Here is an 18,982-nt window from a genome sequence, read left to right as displayed (position 1 = left end):
AGCCAGGCATGGTAGTGCTCCTGTAGTCCCAGCTACCCTGGAGTCTGACACGGGAGAATCACTTGAACCCTGGTGGTAGAGGCTGCATGAGCCATATCACATTGCTACACTCTAGCCTGGGTAACAGAGCAAGATTCTGTCTTTAAAAAAAAAAAAACTGGCCGGGCGCGGTGGCTCAAGCCTGTAATCCCAGCACTGTGGGAGGCCGAGGCAGGTGGATCACGAGGTCAAGAGATCGAGACCATCCTGGTCAACATGGTGAAACCCCGTCTCTACTAAAAATGCAAAAAATTAGCTGGGCATGGTGGCGCATGCCTGTAATCCCAGCGACTCAGGAGGCTGGGGCAGGAGAATTGCCTGAACCCGGGAGGCGGAGGTTGCGGTGAGCCGAGATCGCGCCATTGCACTCCAGCCTGGGTAACAAGAGCGAAACTCCGTCTCAAAAAAAAAAAAAAAAAAAAAAACTATCACTTTTTATATATAATTTTTTAACTGTTATTCAGTTCTAAATATTACCATTATAATTTTTCTACCTATAAAATGTTTCAATATTCAAATTTTTTCAAAGTAAAAATTATTGTTACTAATTTCAAAGTTAACTATATTATGATCTGTACATTAATAATTCTCTGAAATCTGTGGAGTCTAGCTTCATGGCCTAGTTAATTTCTATAGGTATTATATGTTAGCATGAGAAGAATGTGTTTTCACCAATTGTTGGATGTGGTGTTCCATAGTTGTGTACTATATCAATCATTATTGTGCTAGTTAAACTTCTGTGTCTTTATTTTGTCTCATTGTTCTATCAATTACTGAGAAAGGTGTTTTAATCTCTGAGAAGGATGGTGGATTTATCAGTTTATCTATATATGGCCATTGTCACATTCTATTCTTGAATTGCATCATGGGAGTCTCAGTGAAATTTATAAGATTACTTTTGTTGTTGTTAATACATAATAAAAATAAGAGCTGCCATTTATGAAGTACCCACTATGTGCCAAGCATTGTGCTAGGTACTTTATTTATAATTAAAGCCCTCTTCTCTAACATGATTGGGACAAATAGCTGGTTAGTTCATTGAAAAATTGTTTAAGGAATTATTGTGAAATGATGCATACTTTAAGCATTTTGTTTGAACTTAAAGTACATGTTTTTATGTGTATTCAACAATTTTTTTTTATGGTTAGTTGCTCAGATTTGGTTCCCAGTATTCTACAATTTTTATGTATAATTTTGTTCAGTGCAGTTTATCTTTTTTGCATGCATAAACCACATCTGTAATGTGTAGTCAAGAATTTCTAGTTTCTGTTGATATAAATTGGAAGTAGAACCCAAAGAAATATTCAAAGCAATATGAGTGCAGGATCATAGGTCTTTATTATTTTTAACCAAATTTTATAGCTATCCCGCCCATTTAATAGTTGTTCAGCACTTTGTGTTTAGTGAGACAAACTACGTACATAATTATAGTAAAAATTATTATTGACATAAACAGACATGGGAATAAACCCATCTGACTCCTTGTAAATATACAGTTCTAAACAGTGACAGCAAAGGCTGCAGTTACACTGGAGAGCAGCCAGTGTAACTGAACCAGTTGGGAGCATTTAGTGTGAGTCATTAATATCAGTCATTATGGTATAGCAGCAATGGAGAAAATCCATTGATTGCTCTATCCATTGAGTAGAGGTTATATAAGAGCATTTATATTAGTAGTCCTTACAACAACTCTGCAAGGAGAGCTATATTCCTCATTTTATTTATTTATTTTTTTTAATTTTTTTTTTTTTTTTGAGACGGAGTTTCGCTCTTATTACCCAGGCTGGAGTGCAATGGCACGATCTCGGCTCACCGCAACCTCAGCCTCCCGGGTTCAGGCAATTCTCCTGTCTCAGCCTCCTGAGTAGCCAGGACTACAGGCACGCGCCACCATGCCCAGCTGATTTTTTTGTATTTTTAGTAGAGACGGGGTTTCACCATGTTGACCAGGATGGTCTCGATCTCTTGACCTCGTGATCCACCCGCCTCGGCCTCCCAAAGTGCTGGGATTATAGGCGTGAGCCACCGTGCCCGGCCCTATATTCCTCATTTTAGAAAGAAGACATGATTTGCCCAAGATCCCATTGCTAGCTGAGAGATCTCACTGATGGCTAGGGCCTGGTCTTGGCTATTACTGAGCCAGGACCAGGACCTGGGCCTCAGTTATTTCAGTCAGTCATTCCATAAAGCCATGAGACTTTTCTTTTATAATCTACATGTGTTTCAATCTCAGATTTACTTCATTTATTGCCCATTATCATAAATTAGTATATAGGATTCTGCACTGGGAAATGTTTTTCTCTGGACCTCTTAATTATTTTTTTTTCATGAGGGTTATCACTTACCATGCTTTCTACCCTCCCTTCCTTCTTTCTTCAGCTTTATCTGATTGCTGTCTCACCTTTGTCATCAGGTCACAGTTCACTTGATCAGGTTGGCTTGTATCTGAACAAACACTTTCTAATTCTTGAGAGGTACACTCCATCACTACCTACAAGCTTGGATTCTAAGCAAAATCTTACTCATCATAGATGTGTTACCATTTGTTCATTTCTTATTTTCTTCTTTCTTTTCAAAGCTACATCCTGTGTCTCTAACTCTCCTGATTTCCTCTCCATGACTAATTTTTTTTAGTGATTTTTTTTCTTCCAGTGGTGCCATTCATTCCTCAATGAATCAGCATCAGTGAGATCAGATTTAACGATCCTTGACACAGCTTTGATGAGACACTTTCTAGATAGATGTTTCTAAATAAAATGCATCTACTGATTAGCCACATTCAAACAGAAGTTATCACCACCACCACCACTACCAAGTCTTTTATTTTCCAGGGGCTTCCCAAGCCGGTGTTATTGGTTTGTGTTTCCTTCTGCAAGGCCAAGTCCACTGTTTCTGGGACGAGGACGGTAGCTATATAGAGCTGCAGTGGTGCAGAGCTATAGTGTCTCTGGCCCTTCATTGTAGAGTCAGTCTTATGATATTCATACCTCTTGGCATTGTGTTGTATTTTCAGTTGGAATTCTAATCCTTAAAGATTCCTTTGATTAACTCTTAGCAAACTGCCTTAATAAATTGCCTGATCTCCCAGGCTCTGATAGTTTACTATTTTTTTTTTTTAATTTTTTATTTTAAGACGGGGTTTTACCATGTTGGTCAGGCTGGTCTTGAACTCCCGACATCAGGTGATCCGTCCGCCTTGGCCTCCAAAGTGCTTGGATTACAGGCATGAGCCACCACGCCCGGCCGATAGTTTACTTTTTAAGCCACCTTATTCTTTCATGGTCCAGTGTTTACTTCTCTGCAGGCATAGTGGCTTGTTAACATTAGCAGGTCCTTCCCTAGAAAGCAGGCTCAGGAGAAAAAAAAAAAAAAGACATTAGCAGGATCCCTATTATCCTTTTCCTAAGCAGCTGATTGTAATCTGCTTAAAAAACAAAGAAACTCCTAGGGAGTATTAGAGAATCCCTCATCGTTTTCACTTTCTGACTCTTTTTAAAGGACAGATTAGCCTATTCTGAGTGAGCTTGGAGACAATTGATTTACCAACCCTCTCTCCAAACCCCTATCTCACAGACTTTTATGTTGCTGTAAATAACCACTTCCTCCCTCTAATTAGTCAGGCCAATCTCCTTGTACTCACACTTCTTATCTTTTTCCTCATACCCTATATCTGATTTGTTTTCAAATCTTACTTGTTTTTCCTTCAAAACAGTATCCAGAATGTGACCCCTTCTCACTGCCTCCACCCCATGAGTGAATTAACTCCAGGAGGTGTCACTTGTGCCCATCTGTTGATCTCAGTTGTGAGCCATCTAGTCTGGCTTTCCCATTGCTCGTATGGAGCCTGGACATGAGGGCAGATTAGGGAGAAAGGCTCTGGCTCCACAATATCTACTTTCACTTCCTCTTTTTCTTGTTTGATTTAATCCAGAGAAAGGAGAAATGACAGGAGAAAAGTCTCAAGACACTGTTAAGTTAGTGATAATAGGAGTCAAGGCCCAAGAACAGCTCTCATGAACAGGACTCAACCCTTGCCAGCTAAGTATCTTCTGTTCATGCACATTTGCAGATTTGAAAATGAGAGGAGGAAGAAGAAGAGAGAAGGAAATGTTTTGTACAATTTTCTCTTTAAATCGAGAGGCAGTTTTGCATAATGGTTAAACAGTGCAGACTTTAGAGCCAATCAAACTCTGTCTGAACCTGCCACTAGCCATGTGATTCTGAGCACATTGTTCTATTTCTCTGTATATCAGTTGTCTTTGTAAGATGGGGTTAAAACTAACCTTTGCCCTTACTTCATATAGTTTTGAAGATTAAGTACCTGTACATGTAAAGTAATTAAACAGTCCCAATACATAGTAAGCTTAACATCCTTTTTTTAAAGCCAATTTTCTGAGTACAATTGTAGACCTTACTCTTTCTGATGGCATATGGAACTATAAACATTTTGATGATGAACGATACTTCAGTAACTGCATTTCCCTAGAGTGAGGCTCTCCTTCCTTGTACCGTAGAGAGCTGTTCAGAGGGACAGTGACTATACATTAGTGCATTAAGCTCCACAGAATCACCAGTGCTGCAGTGAGTCTTAAGTCCTAGTATATTACCGTTTAATCAAATGAATAATACAACAAACTCTATTTGTTCTTTTTCTCCTTGCCCTGCAACAGAATGGTTCACATTTGAGCAAAGACAGGGGAGTTTGCTTTCAGAATGACATACTAGTTTGCAGGGTGAATTTCATAACTGACATTACACCTTGGACTACAACTAGGACTTTCATTGGAATCAGGTAGAACTGGCCATGAAGGAGAATTACAATGACAGATGGCATTCTTTATTCAATATCCTTTTTATAGAGGCCCCATCACAACTGTTTCTAGGTACGTTAATGTTCCTTAGAGTTTTTTCTAAACCAACACCTAGGAATGTGTAAAGAAGGGCAGCAGCAATTAACTGACAAAGAACAAGATTTTCATGTGTCCTATGTATTGAAAATTGCCCCAGCATGTTGAACAAACCAGGCTAGCAGCTGGGGGTAGATTTAATCTAATTTGTTCAGTGCCCAGACAATTAACTGACTGTTCTCTTTGCCTCATCATCTCTTCTTCCAGGTTTGTTTGCCTGCTTTTCTATTCCTCTGTCCTGGATTTTCCCGTCAGCGGTGTCAATTGTCCTTCCCCTACTACTTTTTACTATGTCTCCATTGTCACCTTGACCCTGACTCTGATTATCCAGGGTGAAGACGGAATAACTAGATCTTTACATTCTAAATTAGAAGATTTTCTAAATCCTTCTTTCTCTCTTAGGATCAAATATTGTCTTCACTTAAAGGGAGCTATGAACTTTCAGTGTGCTGGATGAAAGCACCATTGTTCTTTTGGGTGGGATAATTTTTCACAGGGCATTGCAGGATGATTAGCCTCCCTGGCCTCAGGCCCTAATGCCGGTAACCCATTACCAGTCATTCTGACCACCAAAAATGCCTTTACACATTTCCAAGTACCCCACAGAGTAGTGGTATAGACCCTGGTTTAGAACCACTACAATATGGGCAGTTAGCAGCATTCCACCCAAATACTGGGCTTGACAGCTCATTGTCAACCATTCTTTATGTCTAGAGGAAACTTAGCTATTAAAGCCACTAAATTTGTTTCATTCTGAGACTATAGCAGCCACTTTTAAATTTTCTAAATCTAAGATGTTAGGAAGTCCAAGATTATTTATTTGTAGGTTTTATATATACAGACATGCACAACATAACAAAATTTCAGTCAGTGACAGAGCATATATATGACAATGGTCCCATGAGATTATAATACCATATTTGTCTGTACCTTTTCCGAGGTTAGGTATGTTTATTATTTATTATTATTTTTTATCCAGACTGAGTCTTGCCCTGTCACCGAGACTGGAGTGTAGTGGCGTGATCTTGGCTCACTGCATCCTCCACCTTGCAGGTTCAAGCAATTGGCATGTCTCAGCCTCCCGAGTAGCTAGGATTACAGGAGTGCACCACCACGCCTGGCTAATTTTTTTGCATTTTTAGGAGAGACAGGTTTTGCCATGTTGGCCTGACTGGCCTCGAACTCCTAACCTCAGGTGATCCACCCACCTCAGCCTCTCAAAGTGCTGGGATTACAAGCGTGAGCCACTGCAGCCAGCTCTGGATATGTTTGGATACATAAATACTTACTAATGTGTTATAATTGTCTACAGTATGCGGTATAGTAACCAGCTGTACAGTTTTGCAGCTTAGGAACAATAGGCTATACCATATAGCCTAGGTGTGGCATAGGCTATATCATGTAGATTTGTGTAAGTACACACTATGATGTTCACACAGTGATGAAATTGCCTAAGGATGCATTTCTCTGAACATATCCCTGTCAATGTATGCTCATATATGAAATATTTTCTTTAAGGGAAATATTAGGTTTTTACAAAGTTATTGATTTATGAAATTGTTACATGTATATTAGCTTTAACTTTCTCAAAGTGTTTTCATTTTTAATGTATAGGATTAAAGCATCTCTTTTTAAAAGTGATTTTAAATATAGTACAAAGTATGGCCAGTGCTGTGGCTCACGCCTGTAATCCCAACACTTTGGGAGGCTGAGGCAGGCGGATCACCTGAGGTTAAGGGTTGAAGACTAGCCTGGCCAACATGGTGAAACCTCATCTCTACTAAAAATAAAAAAAATTAGCTGAGCATGCTGGTGGGCATTATATTATACCAGCTACTTGGGAGGCTGAGGCAGGGGAATTGCTTGAACCTGGGAGGCAGAGGTTGCAGTGAGCCAAGAGTGACAAAGCGAGACTCCAACTCAAAACAAAAAACAAACCAACAAAAAGTACGTTCACACTTGAGAATCTCTTGTGCTAAAGGCTTTTCAATATGCACATGAAGAGTATGATGTTATAGTTTGCTTATGTTATGCACATAATTAAGTCGTACATTTTCTTAATTCTTTTTTATTTCAGAGAAAGCGTTTTGAAGAAAACTGGACACAGGCTCAGCAAAACCAAACAGAAGAGAAACAGAAAAAGAAACAAAAGGCAGAACAGTCAGAGTAAAATCATGGAGGAAAACTCATTTGAATTCTCAAGTGATCTTACACTAGGAGATCAGGACCCAACTCAGAGTGAAGGGGAAGAAATTGAAAAGACCAGAAGAGAATCGGAATACCCTTTCACTGGTGGTCTACAAAATGAAGTCAGAGATTTTGTGAATGGGTATAAAGAGAAAAGATGGAAAAACTTAGATCCTAAAGACAGTTTCCAAAACGCTATGTCTATAATTGAATTAGATAACACACCAAAGAATTCCGTCTCTAAGGAAGGTGATAACTTGTTTTTAAGTTTGTCATGGATGCCAGATGAAAGCTCTGTTACTTGTCTAACAGGGACTCAAAATCTTTCCTGTGTAACAGCTGATGACTGCTCTGGCATGAAGGTAGAAAAGCATATTAGAAATAGGCATACCATAGCATGGGACACCCAGGACCTTCCTGTGGAAACTTCGTGTTTATTTATGAAGAAGAGAGAAATAGTAGATAAAAATCTCCCACATCAACCCATTCTGTACACTCAACATGGAATCAGAATATCAGATAAAGTTTTAAGAGAGGAACAGGTGTATGCAACTAAAATCAATTATTGGGCTTTTTTCACAACCAATTTATCTGATGAAGATTTACAGCTGGCCTCTGATAGACAGCCCTATTTTGGTAGCTGGCCTGCAGGACTTCTTATGTTTGTATGTGAACAGAGACCAGAGAAAGATAGAGCACATAAGCTGACTGTTCCTGACAGCAGGGGACAATGGATTCAATTGATCTTCACTTCCATGGGAGCATCAGAACCAGGAAGCAGTCCAGAAATATTGATAGACAAGCTACTGATAGGAAATGAAGATTTTTCACCTCCACCTGAAACTATAGATTCATTCATAGAAACAAACCTCTTCAGAAGCTGCTTACCTCAGCTGGGTGTACCAAAGAATGCCTTAGAATCAACACAAAATAAGAAAAGGAGGCAGAAAAGGATTTTCAATTTGGTACCAAACTTTAACTTATTAGGACAGAATCATATAAATGTAAAAGAAAGGAAGAAATGTGACCTGTTAACAAAAGCCCAAGGAGTAAACATTATTTTGGGAGAAGAAAAAGACAGAATTTCAGAAAGGAACAGTGAAGAAGAGAATAAGCCAAAACTTATGACCTTTGATCATCACCCATTGTGGTTTTACCTTGATATTATCAAAGCTCCCCCTCTAAGTATTGGTGGACAGTATTATTCTCGTTGCCTGTTATTTAACAGACTAAGGTGCTCTGCGTCTTTATACGAAAATTATATTCCTTCTCTTGTGCTGCATTATATATCTAGTGTTTGGAAGGCACCTTTTACAAACAAACTGTTTTTGACTTTCGAATCTCAGACAAGAGAGGGTAATAAAATAAATGATGCAGGGTTTATTTCTCCAGAAATTTTACACAGTCAGCCTGACACTTTGTGCTCTTTGGGAGTCACTTCTGATTTTCACTTTTTAAATGAAAGGTTTGATGGAAAGCTGAAGAGATGGGAAGAGCCTAAGCAATTACCAGCTGAGGACAGCCAAGGCTTAACAAGCACTGACGATAGTTCCCTTGGGCTACCATTAACACAAGGGTTTGCCTTTCAACTAGTAAAGCTTTTTGGATCTCCGGGCGTTCCAATGGGTAAATTGTTGTGTGTATGTGTGCGTGTTTTGCTAAAAGTAAAAGATCTAGTTTAACATATGTAAGTAATTTTGGAGGTGTTTCTATCTGGCGGTTAGTGATTTCATGCAGTTTTTGATCTTGTGATGCTTTTCAGCAGTGAGTGAGGTCCCATAACCAACGGTGCTTGATCTTCAAAGTCCCCCTTTTGCTGCCGGTAGTCTTCATGTTTCCTTCAATGTCTTTGAGAACGTGGACTACTTGGACCCTCAATTTCTTTTTTTTTTTTTTTTTTTTTTTTTTGAGTCGGAGTTTCACTCTTGTTGCCCAGGCTGGAGTGCAATGGCGCGATCTCGGCTCACCGCAACCTCCGCCTCCTGGGTTCAGGCAATTCTCCTGCCTCAGTCTCCCGAGTAGCTGGGACTACAGGCACGCGCCACCATGCCCAGCTAATTTTTTGTATTTTTAGTAGAGACGGTGTTTCACAATTTTGACCAGGATGATCTCAATCTCTTGACCTCGTGATCCACCCGCCTCGGCCTCCCAAAGTGCTGGGATTACAGGCGTGAGCCACCGTGCCCGGCTGGACCCTCAATTTCAATAGATACTGGGAAAAATGAAAGACGAAGCAGGAAAAGGGGGTTATGTAACCAGTAGAGATGGCTGCTTAAAAAACAAAAAAACTTGCTTTTTCTTTTTGAGATGGAGTTTCACTCTTATCGCCCAGGCTGGAGTGCAGTGGTGTGATCTCAGTGGCTCACTGCAACCTCCACCTCCTGGGTTCAAGCAATTCTCCTGCCTGCGCCTGCCACCATGCCTAGCTAATTTTTGTATTTTTTAGTAGAGACAGGGTTTCACTATGTTGTCCAGGCTGGTCTCAAACTCCTAACCTCATGTGATCCACCTGTCTCAGCCTCCCAAAGTGCAGGGATTATAGGCCTGAACTACTGCGGCTGGCCGAAAAAATCTTCCTACTTTCTGCCTTTATTTTGACACATGGCCCTTTCCTTTCTCATTCACAATTACGGCTCCCAAATACAACATTAGTAAATGGGGGATGGCAAAGACTACATGACGGAGAGATATCTGAAATACTTGAATTTAGTTTTTAAAGGCATTGTATTTGTTTAAATACAAAAATTAGCCAGGCATGGTGGTGCATGCTGTAATCCCAGTTTCTCAGGAGGCTGAGGGAGAATTGCTTGAACCTGGGAGGCGTTCAAAGGATCCTGAAGGACTCCCTTGATGAGAAGGGAGTCTGACTAGTTGACTTAAAAAGTTCCTTCAGTCTCCTAAGGTTGTTATTTTGGGGCCGGGTGCGTGGTTGACACCTGTATTCCTAGCACTTTGGAAGGCTGAGGCGGGATGATCACTTGAGATTCGGAGTTTGAGAACAGCCTGGCCAGCATGGTGAAACCCGCCTCTACTAAAAATAGAAAAATTAGCTGGGTGTGGTGGTGATGCCTGTAATCCCAGCTACTAAAGAGGCTGAGGCAGGAGAACTGCTTGAACCAAGGAGGCAGAGGTTGCAGTGAGCTGAGGTCACACCACTGCACTACAGCCTGGGTGACAAAGCAAGACTCCATCTCAAAAAAAAAAAAAGACTGTTATTGAAATGAAAAAATCTACATGTGAATGAAACAAGCAAAAATATGATTTTTTGATGCTCCAACTAAATTCTTTTTGGGCTGGGCATGGTTGCTCATGCCTGTAATCCCAGCACTGTGGGAGGCCGAGGTGGATGGATCATCTGAGGTCAGGAGTTGGAGACCAGCTTGGCCAACGTGGTGAAACCCCATCTCTACTAAAAATACAAAAGTTAGCTGGGCGTGGTGGCGCATACCTGTAATTCCAGTTACTCAGGAGGCTGAGGCAGGAGAACTGCTTGAACCCGGTAGGTGGAGGTTGCAGTGAGCCGAGATCACACCACAGCACTCCAGCCTGGGCGATAGAGACTCTGTTTAAAAAAAAAAAAAAAAAAAAGATTGTCTTCAATCATAAGCATATTTAAGATAATATCTTTATGATATTTATCCTAACTTTTCCTCATCTGTAACTCAATAGCTGATACTTCCTAGTGCTCTTCCTTGGGGATAGAATCGGTAAGATTCAAGATGCCAAAACTCCAGTTTCTGCAGTTCTCCTGTATCTTAGCTTGTCACCCTGAGTTTTTTCACTTGGCTTCTAAGCTTCTGATATTCCAGATATACTTGGTCCTAGCAGCTCAGACCAAAGATTGACTAAGTCCTAGGGCCAAGGAGTCATAGTTATCAGCCTGCTCTTGGGGCTCTGGCAAGATGTTTATCATATTTGTTAACTGTGAATAATTACATCTTAACTATTTGCTGTAGTTTTTCTACCCACCTCCTACATGTGACCAAAGAAACATACCAGTTTTTTTTTTTTTTTTTTTGAGACGGAGTTTCACTCATGTTACCCAGGCTGGAGTGCAATGGCGCGATCTCGGCTCACCGCAACCTCCGCCTCCTGGGTTCAGGCAATTCTCCTGCCTCAGCCTCCTGAGTCGCTGGGATTACAGGCATGCGCCACCATGCCCAGCTAATTTTTTGTAGTTTTAGTAGAGACGGGGTTTCACCATGTTGACCAGGATGGTCTCGATCTCTTGACCTTGTGATCCACCCGCCTCGGCCTCCCAAAGTGCTGGGATTACAGGCTTGAGCCACCACGCCTGGACCATACCAGTTTTTTTAAAAGTAAATGCATTTGCTTTGGGGAGCTTTAAATGATAACCGAAGACATTTTAGATCTGGGATCTTAGTCCAAGGTCCATATTCTGAAATTGTATGTAAAATTTTGGAGGTTATTTTGCACCATTTTTAGGGGAGGAAGTCCATAGATCTTATCAGCTTCTCAGGAGGGGTCTATGATGCATGAAGATTAACAATCACTGCCTTAGAGGGGCACCAGAATGCAGGAATGCACTATTGTGAAAGGATTCTAAGCCTTCTCTTACCTTGAATGCACTATAACATCATAATCAACAATGATCAAGCATCCATTAATTAAACTTCAGAAAGCTTTTTAAAGGAAATAGACCTCATTCATCAAAGAGTTCACCTTCTAAATGGGGAGACAAGACTAACATAAAACAAAATTACTGGACATAGAAAATGTAAATGATAAGCTATGAATATTTTATGAGTGAGAATTGTAGTGGTAAAAGGATTGTAGAAGAGAATTTCAGGTTATAGTTTTGTCTGGAATGCCTTCCATGTGGAAGCGCACTATAAGTACTGTTTATACAGGGGAGGAAGTATGTAGCTTGAAAGAAAAACAGAGGGAAAGAATTTCATATTTGGAAATGGCACGTACTTGAAAGGGTAAAGAGGAAACCATAAGTAGAGGCTATGAAGCGATTTGTTTGGCTAGATTGGACAAGCCAAGCTCGTGGTCAGTGGCCTTGTAAATAAGGCAAGAACTCAGATGAATCCTGGTATTCGAGTCTGGATAGTGTTTACTGATTGAGATCTGAGACAAACTCCAGCTTTAGACATCACCGAAATATCTTTAAAACCAGACTTTTAATGGAATGGTGAGTTAGATATCAGGTTTGCCTGTCTTCACACTTAGGGTAAAAATCTGTGTGACATTAGAGATGAGATTAATTCTTTCTTTTTTTCACAGAATCCTTGTTGCCTGATGACTATGTGGTTCCCCTTGACTGGAAGACACTAAAGATGATCTACTTGCAATGGAAGATATCAGTGGAGGTATATATACATATATATATATGTATTTTTTTTTTTTTGAGATGGAATTTCACTCTTGTTGCCCAGGCTGGAGTGCAATGGCACAATCTCGGCTTACCACAACCTCTGACTCCTGGGTTCAAGTGATTCTCCTGCCTCAACCTCCCAAGTAACTGGGATTACAGGCATGTGCCACTACGCCTGGCTAATTTTTTGTTTTTTAGTAGAGACTGGGTTTCTCCACATTGGTCAATCTGGTCTTGAACTCCCGACCTCAGGTGTTTCACCTACTTCAGCCTCCCAAAGTGCTGGGATTACAGGTGTGAGCCACTGCACCTGGCCAGTGAAGGTATATTTTTATGGCTTTCAAATAGAAACCACTGTTCTATTCTCTACTTCTGTGAGCTTAACTTTTCAGATTTCACATATGAGTGAAATCATGTAGTATATGTTTTTCTGTGTCTGGCTTATTTTAGTTAACACAGTTTCTTCCAGGTTCATCCATGTTGTTGCAAATGACAGGATTTCATCCTTTTTTATGGCTGGATATTATTCCATTGTATAAGCTGTGGTGTGCATTGCATAGCAAGGTGACTATAGTTAACTATAGTTAACAATAATGTATTATATTTCAAAATAGCTAGAGGAAAGGATTTTGTGTTCTGAGTACAAAGAAATAATAAATGTTGAAGTGATATATATGCTAATTACCATGATTTGATCATTACACAATGTACACATGTATCAAAACACATTGCGGTCAGAAATACGTACAATTACGTGTCAATAAAAATTTTTAAATTATGGAATAAAAAATAAAATTAGAGAAGGTCTGTTTATCAAACTTGAGAGAAGTGCTACATACCTTAAATTAGAAAAAGAATGTCTATGGATGGGGATGGGGGATAATATAGGCATGTTTTCGTTCAATTAGTCCCAAGAGAAAGTTGCATTTAATTCCCTAACTTCATGGAGGAAAATCCAAGTATAGGGACTCACTGGGGATGACTAAGGTGCCCACTTTAGGAGAGTCCTTTCTTCTTCATTACATCTTTTTTCCTGTCCAGCCCTCAGTCTTATCCCTTATGATAGAGTAACAGCTACAAATTAGATTTGTGTTACTTGAGGTAGAGGCCCCTTCCTGTTGTTGTGATCTGTGGTCCACAGTGACAGACATGACTATTCTGAGGGCTGTCCATTTTCCAGGTAGCTGGAGGAGGACCGGCTTAGAAGGGTAGGATGATAGAAAATCTGGAAAAGCCAGTACTTCACCTAAACTCGCGCGGGTGGCTGGGGTTCTGTTCACATTAGCTAGTTATTATTTAAATGTGCCCAGAGGCAATGCTAGGGGTACATTTTGAAATGAATAGTAAAATCAAAATATAGTGAACCATTACAGAATTAATAGTTCAGGATAGTAGGTGCTTCTTAACTGTTCTCGTAAACACTGCTATGGGAAAAGTAGACTCATTTTGTCTGTTCATTTAGTAAAATCAAATATATTTTTTCTCAACTTCTTGTTTCTACTTATTTCCCATGGAGACCTTTATTGCCACTTAAAACACACATACACACACAGAGAGCAGTATTTTAAATGTTCAAATTGACATTTGTGGCCAGGCGCGGTGGCTCATGACTTGTAATCCCAGCATTTTGGGAGGCTAAGATGGGCGGATCACCTGAGGTCAGGAGTTTGAGACCAGCCTGGTCAACATGGTGAAACCCCGTCTCTACTAAAAACACACAAAAAATGAGCCCTGTGTGGCGGCACTTGCCTGTAATCCCAGCTACTTGGGAGGCTGAGTTAGGAGAATCGCTAGAACCCGCAAGGCAGAGGATGCAGTGAGCCAAGATTATGCCACTGCGCTCCAGCCTGGGCAACACGGCAAGACTCCATCTCAATAAATAAATAAATAAATAAACATATTTATTTATAATAACATGGTTATTATATTTCTTTATCTTTTTTCTTTTTTTGAGACAGAGTCTTACTCTCTCGCCCAGGCTAGAGTATAGTGGTGAGATCTCAGCTTACTGCAACCTCTAGCTCCCAGGTTCAAGCGATTCTCTTGCCTCAGCCTCCCGAGTAGTGGGACTACAGGCATGCACCACCACGCCTAGCTAATTTTTGTATTTTTAGTAGAGACGAGTTTCACCATATTGGCCAGGCTGGTCTCGAACTCCTGACCTCAGGTTATCTGCCCACCTTGGTCTACCAAAGTGCTGAGATTACAGGTGTAAGCCACCATTATATTTCTTTTGTCACTTTAGGAGTGTCCCTATATGAGTAAAATGACAGTGCAAACTTAATTCCAATGCCAAATATTAATATTTTATGTATTTTAATTATAATTCCTAGAAAAGACAGAAGAAGATTGGTTGAAAAATGAAAGTTCCTTGAACTGTAAGTACGACTTCTAGAGACCTCTGTATGATCATAAAGAAGTGAATGTTGACATTATTTGGTTGTAATAGCTCATACGTATTATACCACAACTGAAGAGTAAAATATAAAAAATGAAGTTTGTTACCATAGCAACCTTGTGTGCTGTTGTACATGTGATGTTTTTATTCCCTTTAAGTGTAGATCTTTTTGTGAAATACAACAAACCTTAGATTGTTGCTCCCAAATTTATTTTCCCACTTTGTTGGTTAGAACATATTTTACAGCATTCTGTCTACACACAATTTATGAGACATTTTCCCCCTTGGGTTGGTATGTGATGAGGGCTGGGAATGAGGGGTGTAGGTTCTATTTAAATATTAGATTCTCTAGGAAAAGAGGTAAAAATACAAACTCATGTTATATTTTAAACTTATCAAGCTAACATTAAAATAAACACACTGCACTTTTAAAAAAATGACTAAATTATGAAATAAACACAGCTGCTATGATTTCAGTGCATATAGGTCTACATTTGATAAGAATTGAATGCACTGTGCATTTACCATATGTTTTTTCATTTTAACTTATTTCTAAGAGTATTCTGGTTTCCATTTCTCAACTAGAAATACATGCATACCCTGTAAAAATATTGTTTGTTTGTTTTCATCCTGCTTCCCCTGAAAGAAGAGAAAGAAGAACAGAAGATTTGGGAGAAGAGTTTGGAGATTTTTGGGGCCCTTAGAAAAATGTGGGATAAATATGGTACAGGAGGAGATAGAGCCTATGAGGAATTCCAGAGGAAGGAAGTGAAGACATTCATTCAATTATTCAACAAATGTGGCCGGATGTGGTGGCTCACGCCTATAATCCCAGCACTTTGGGAGGCCAAGGCAGGAGGATCACCTGAGGTCAGGAGTTCGAGACCAGCCTGGCCAACATGGTGAAACCCCATCTCAACTGAAAATATAAAACTTAGCCGGATGTGGTGGCAGGTGCCTGTAATCCTAGCTACTTGGGAGGTTGAGGCAAGAGAATCGCTTGAACCTGCAAGGCAGAGGTTGTGATGAGCCGAGATCACCTCACTGCACTCCAGCCTGGATGACAGAGCGAGACTCTGTCTCAAAAGAAATTATTCAGCAAATGTTTATTGAGTTGCCTCATGTTAAACACTGAAGATATAGCAGTAAAAACACCCCTCCCCTCATGGAATTTGTTGTAGGGATTGGAGTTAATGCCATAGCATGTTGGGCAAGGACTTGACTGAATGAGCCTCTAGCCTACCCCTGACTGAAGTTACATTATAGTGAGTGAGGTTCCCCTAGATGGCCCCAGTGTGAGGAGACACCAGTACAAGGAGCATGCAACAAGCATGGATATTTTGCTGTGGCCAATTTCAGGAGTCTTCTCTGTCTGCTACAATTGGTAGCTTTGTTTCAAAGACACTTTTGGGACCATAATTTTGATTTTCATGTTGGTCTCCCACATGTATCCTAAACTGTCTAGTCTTCTCCTCATAGAGCATTCTGCCCTTAATTATGATTTTTTTTTTTCTTTTTAGGGAATTTTATGAGTGCTGTAGCAATGTGCAGATTTTTTTTTTTTTTTTACAATTTTATTGAGAAAGGGCATCCTGTTTTGTGTTTGGCATTAAAGTACTGACCAGTCTGTCTCAAGGGGTAAATAGAAATTTAGAAGGAGTGAAATAGCAGGAGAATCTGGGTGGCTCTGGGAGCCGCAAGCTCAGTGCCCATTTAAAAAAATTCTCCCTGCTGGTTGCCAGGTGTTTGATGTTGTGGCACTCCAGTATGATGGTGGGGTGGGATGGGTCCCCATCCTAAAGCTCCCCCTGATATGTGAGTACCATATTTACCCCACATTTTTCTAATGGCCCCTCTGTGTGACCCTAAACAGAGGACCCTTCTCAGAGTCTCAGTTTCTTCATTTGTAAAAGACAGTTTTAAATGAGAATTAAATAACTTTGCAAAGTTATTAAATGAAAAAAACTGTGCAAAGTATGGAGCCTAGTGCCTGAAAAATAATAGACTTTTTTTTTTTTTTTTTTTTTTTGAGACGGAGTTTCACTCATGTTACCCAGGCTGGAGTACAATGGCGCGATCTCGGCTCACTGCGACCTCCGCCTCCTGGGTTCAGGCAATTCTCCTGCCTCAGCCTCCTGAGTAGCTGGGATTACAGGCACGCACCACCATGCCCAGCTAATGTTTTGTATTTTTAGTAGAGATGGGGTTTCACCATGTTGACCAGGATGGTCTCGATCTCTTGACCTTGTGATCCACCCGCCTCGGCCTCCCAAAGTGCTGGGATTACAGGCTTGAGCCACCGCGCCCGGCAATAATAGACTCTTAATAAGAGTTAATTACCTTCCCCTAAATACTGCCTTGGGTTAAAGCATTGCCTCTTTTTTTTTTTTTTTTTTTTGAGAAAGAGTCTTGCTCTTGTTGCCCAGGCAGGAGTGCAGTGGTGTGATCCTGGATCACTGCAACCTCCACCTTCCCGGATTCAAGCGATTCTCCTGCCTCAACCTCCCAAGTAGCTGGGATTACAGGCGTCTGCCACCATGGTCGGCTAAATTTTTTTTGTATTTTTAGTAGAGACAGGGTTTTACCATGTTGGCCAGGCTTGCCTCAAACTCCTGACCTCATGATCTGCCTGCCTTGACTTCCCAAAGTGCTGGGATTACAGGTTACAGGTGTGAGCCACCACACCCAGCCTTTTTTTTTTTTTTTTTTTTTTTTTGAGATCAAGTCTCAGTCTGTTGCCCCGGCTGGAGTGCAGTAGCTCACTGCAACCTCCATCTCCTGGGTTCAAGCGATTCTCCTACCTCAGCCTCTTGAGTAGCTGGGATTATAGGCACCCACCACTACACCGGCTAATTTTTATATTTTTAGTATTTTAGAGAAGGGCTTTTGCCACTTTGGCCAAGTTGGTCTTGAATTCCTGACCTCAGGTGATTTGTCTGCCTTGGCCTCCCAAAGTGCTGGGATTACAGGCATGAGCCACCATGCCCAGCCAAAGCATTGCCTTTGGAATGCTCCCTGGCAGAATAGAAATTGTGTTCTTTAGGAGAGGAGCATATTGGCCCAGTAAACTTGTTAACACATTTGCATGAATTAGTGCATTTGTTTTTAGTTTTTTGTGATATACATAGTTGGATCCTCAGGGAATGGAATCTAGAACAAGTTTCAGCTGAAGGACAGGGAGTTGGGAAATATCACAGAACAGGTTCTTGAAGGAGTCAGGACTAAGCAGTGTGGACTGGGGGACGTTTAAAAGGCTCAGATGCCAGGGGGGTTGCATAGCTTAAGAAGTAAAGGCTGGGAACCTGAAAACAAACTCTGTTCTTGTCACATGTTTTCTGGTCTTGTCTGGGCTTGTGTTTGTTTGTAGTTGAGTTCTGCCATCTTCGTGGTGCTGCTGAAGATCCTGATCATGGAGAAAAGTCAGAGTGCCCAGTGACAACCCAAGAAATTCTTTCCAGAGACATACCCATTGGATACCAAAATCAGTTTGGATAATCTGTCCAACCGTTCTTGATAAGTTATCTGAATAATAAAAAAACTCAACAGAGGAGGTAACAGTTTGAACATTTTATTGTCTAATTTGAAGATGTTTGCCTATTTGTTTGATAGAAGAAAATGAGGCACAGAAAAACTTGAGTACCTTATTTTTAAAATCGCATTAGGATTAAAAGGTTAGCCTGTAGTATATCCAAGTATTGGTATGTGGTCCCATTTCTAGACCTCTGAAATCCAAAAAGCTCAGAAAACCAAAAGTTATTTTTCCAAATATTTTCTTTTCTTTTTTTTTTTTTTTGAGACGGAGTTTCACTCACGTTACCCAGGCTGGAGTGCAATGGCGCGATCTTGCTCACCGCAACCTCCGCCTCCTGGGTTCAGGCAATTCTCCTGCCTCAGCCTCCTGAGTAGCTGGGATTACAGGCACGCACCACCATGCCCAGCTAATTTTTTGTATTTTTAGTAGAGACGGGGTTTCACCATGTTGACCAGGATGGTCTCGATCTCTTAACCTCATGATCTACCCGCCTCGGCCTCCCAAAGTGCTGGGATTACAGGCTTGAGCCACCGGCGCCCGGCCGCCAAATATTTTCATTGTGGTAAAATACACAAATA

General features: G+C 40.7%; 1 protein-coding gene across 3 annotated transcripts in view; it reads left to right on the top strand.

Annotated features, from left to right (window-relative positions):
* N4BP2L2 (NEDD4 binding protein 2 like 2) overlaps positions 1 to 18,432 on the top strand; it is a 98,035-nt gene extending 79,603 nt beyond the window's left edge. For 2 of the 3 annotated variants that reach the window (XM_032294428.1, XM_032294427.1), the window contains exons 7-10: positions 7,024 to 8,759; positions 12,384 to 12,469; positions 14,808 to 14,852; positions 18,240 to 18,420. In XM_032294428.1, the coding sequence (XP_032150319.1) occupies positions 7,024 to 8,759; positions 12,384 to 12,469; positions 14,808 to 14,831 (1,846 nt within the window). In that variant the 3' untranslated portion in view covers positions 14,832 to 14,852; positions 18,240 to 18,420. Of the gene's footprint in view, positions 1 to 7,023; positions 8,760 to 12,383; positions 12,470 to 14,807; positions 14,853 to 18,239 lie in introns of all 3 variants that reach the window. The other variant, XM_032294429.1, reaches the window with a different exon arrangement.
* The last annotated feature ends 550 nt before the right edge of the window (positions 18,433 to 18,982 follow it).

The sequence above is a fragment of the Sapajus apella genome, unplaced genomic scaffold (assembly GCF_009761245.1).
Source record: "Sapajus apella isolate SASKATOON/1434 unplaced genomic scaffold, GSC_monkey_1.0 scaffold32, whole genome shotgun sequence".
In the NCBI taxonomy this organism is placed as follows: domain Eukaryota; kingdom Metazoa; phylum Chordata; class Mammalia; order Primates; family Cebidae; genus Sapajus; species Sapajus apella.
Note: the sequence above shows the minus strand (reverse complement) of the source record. Positions and strands in the feature narration are given on the sequence as shown.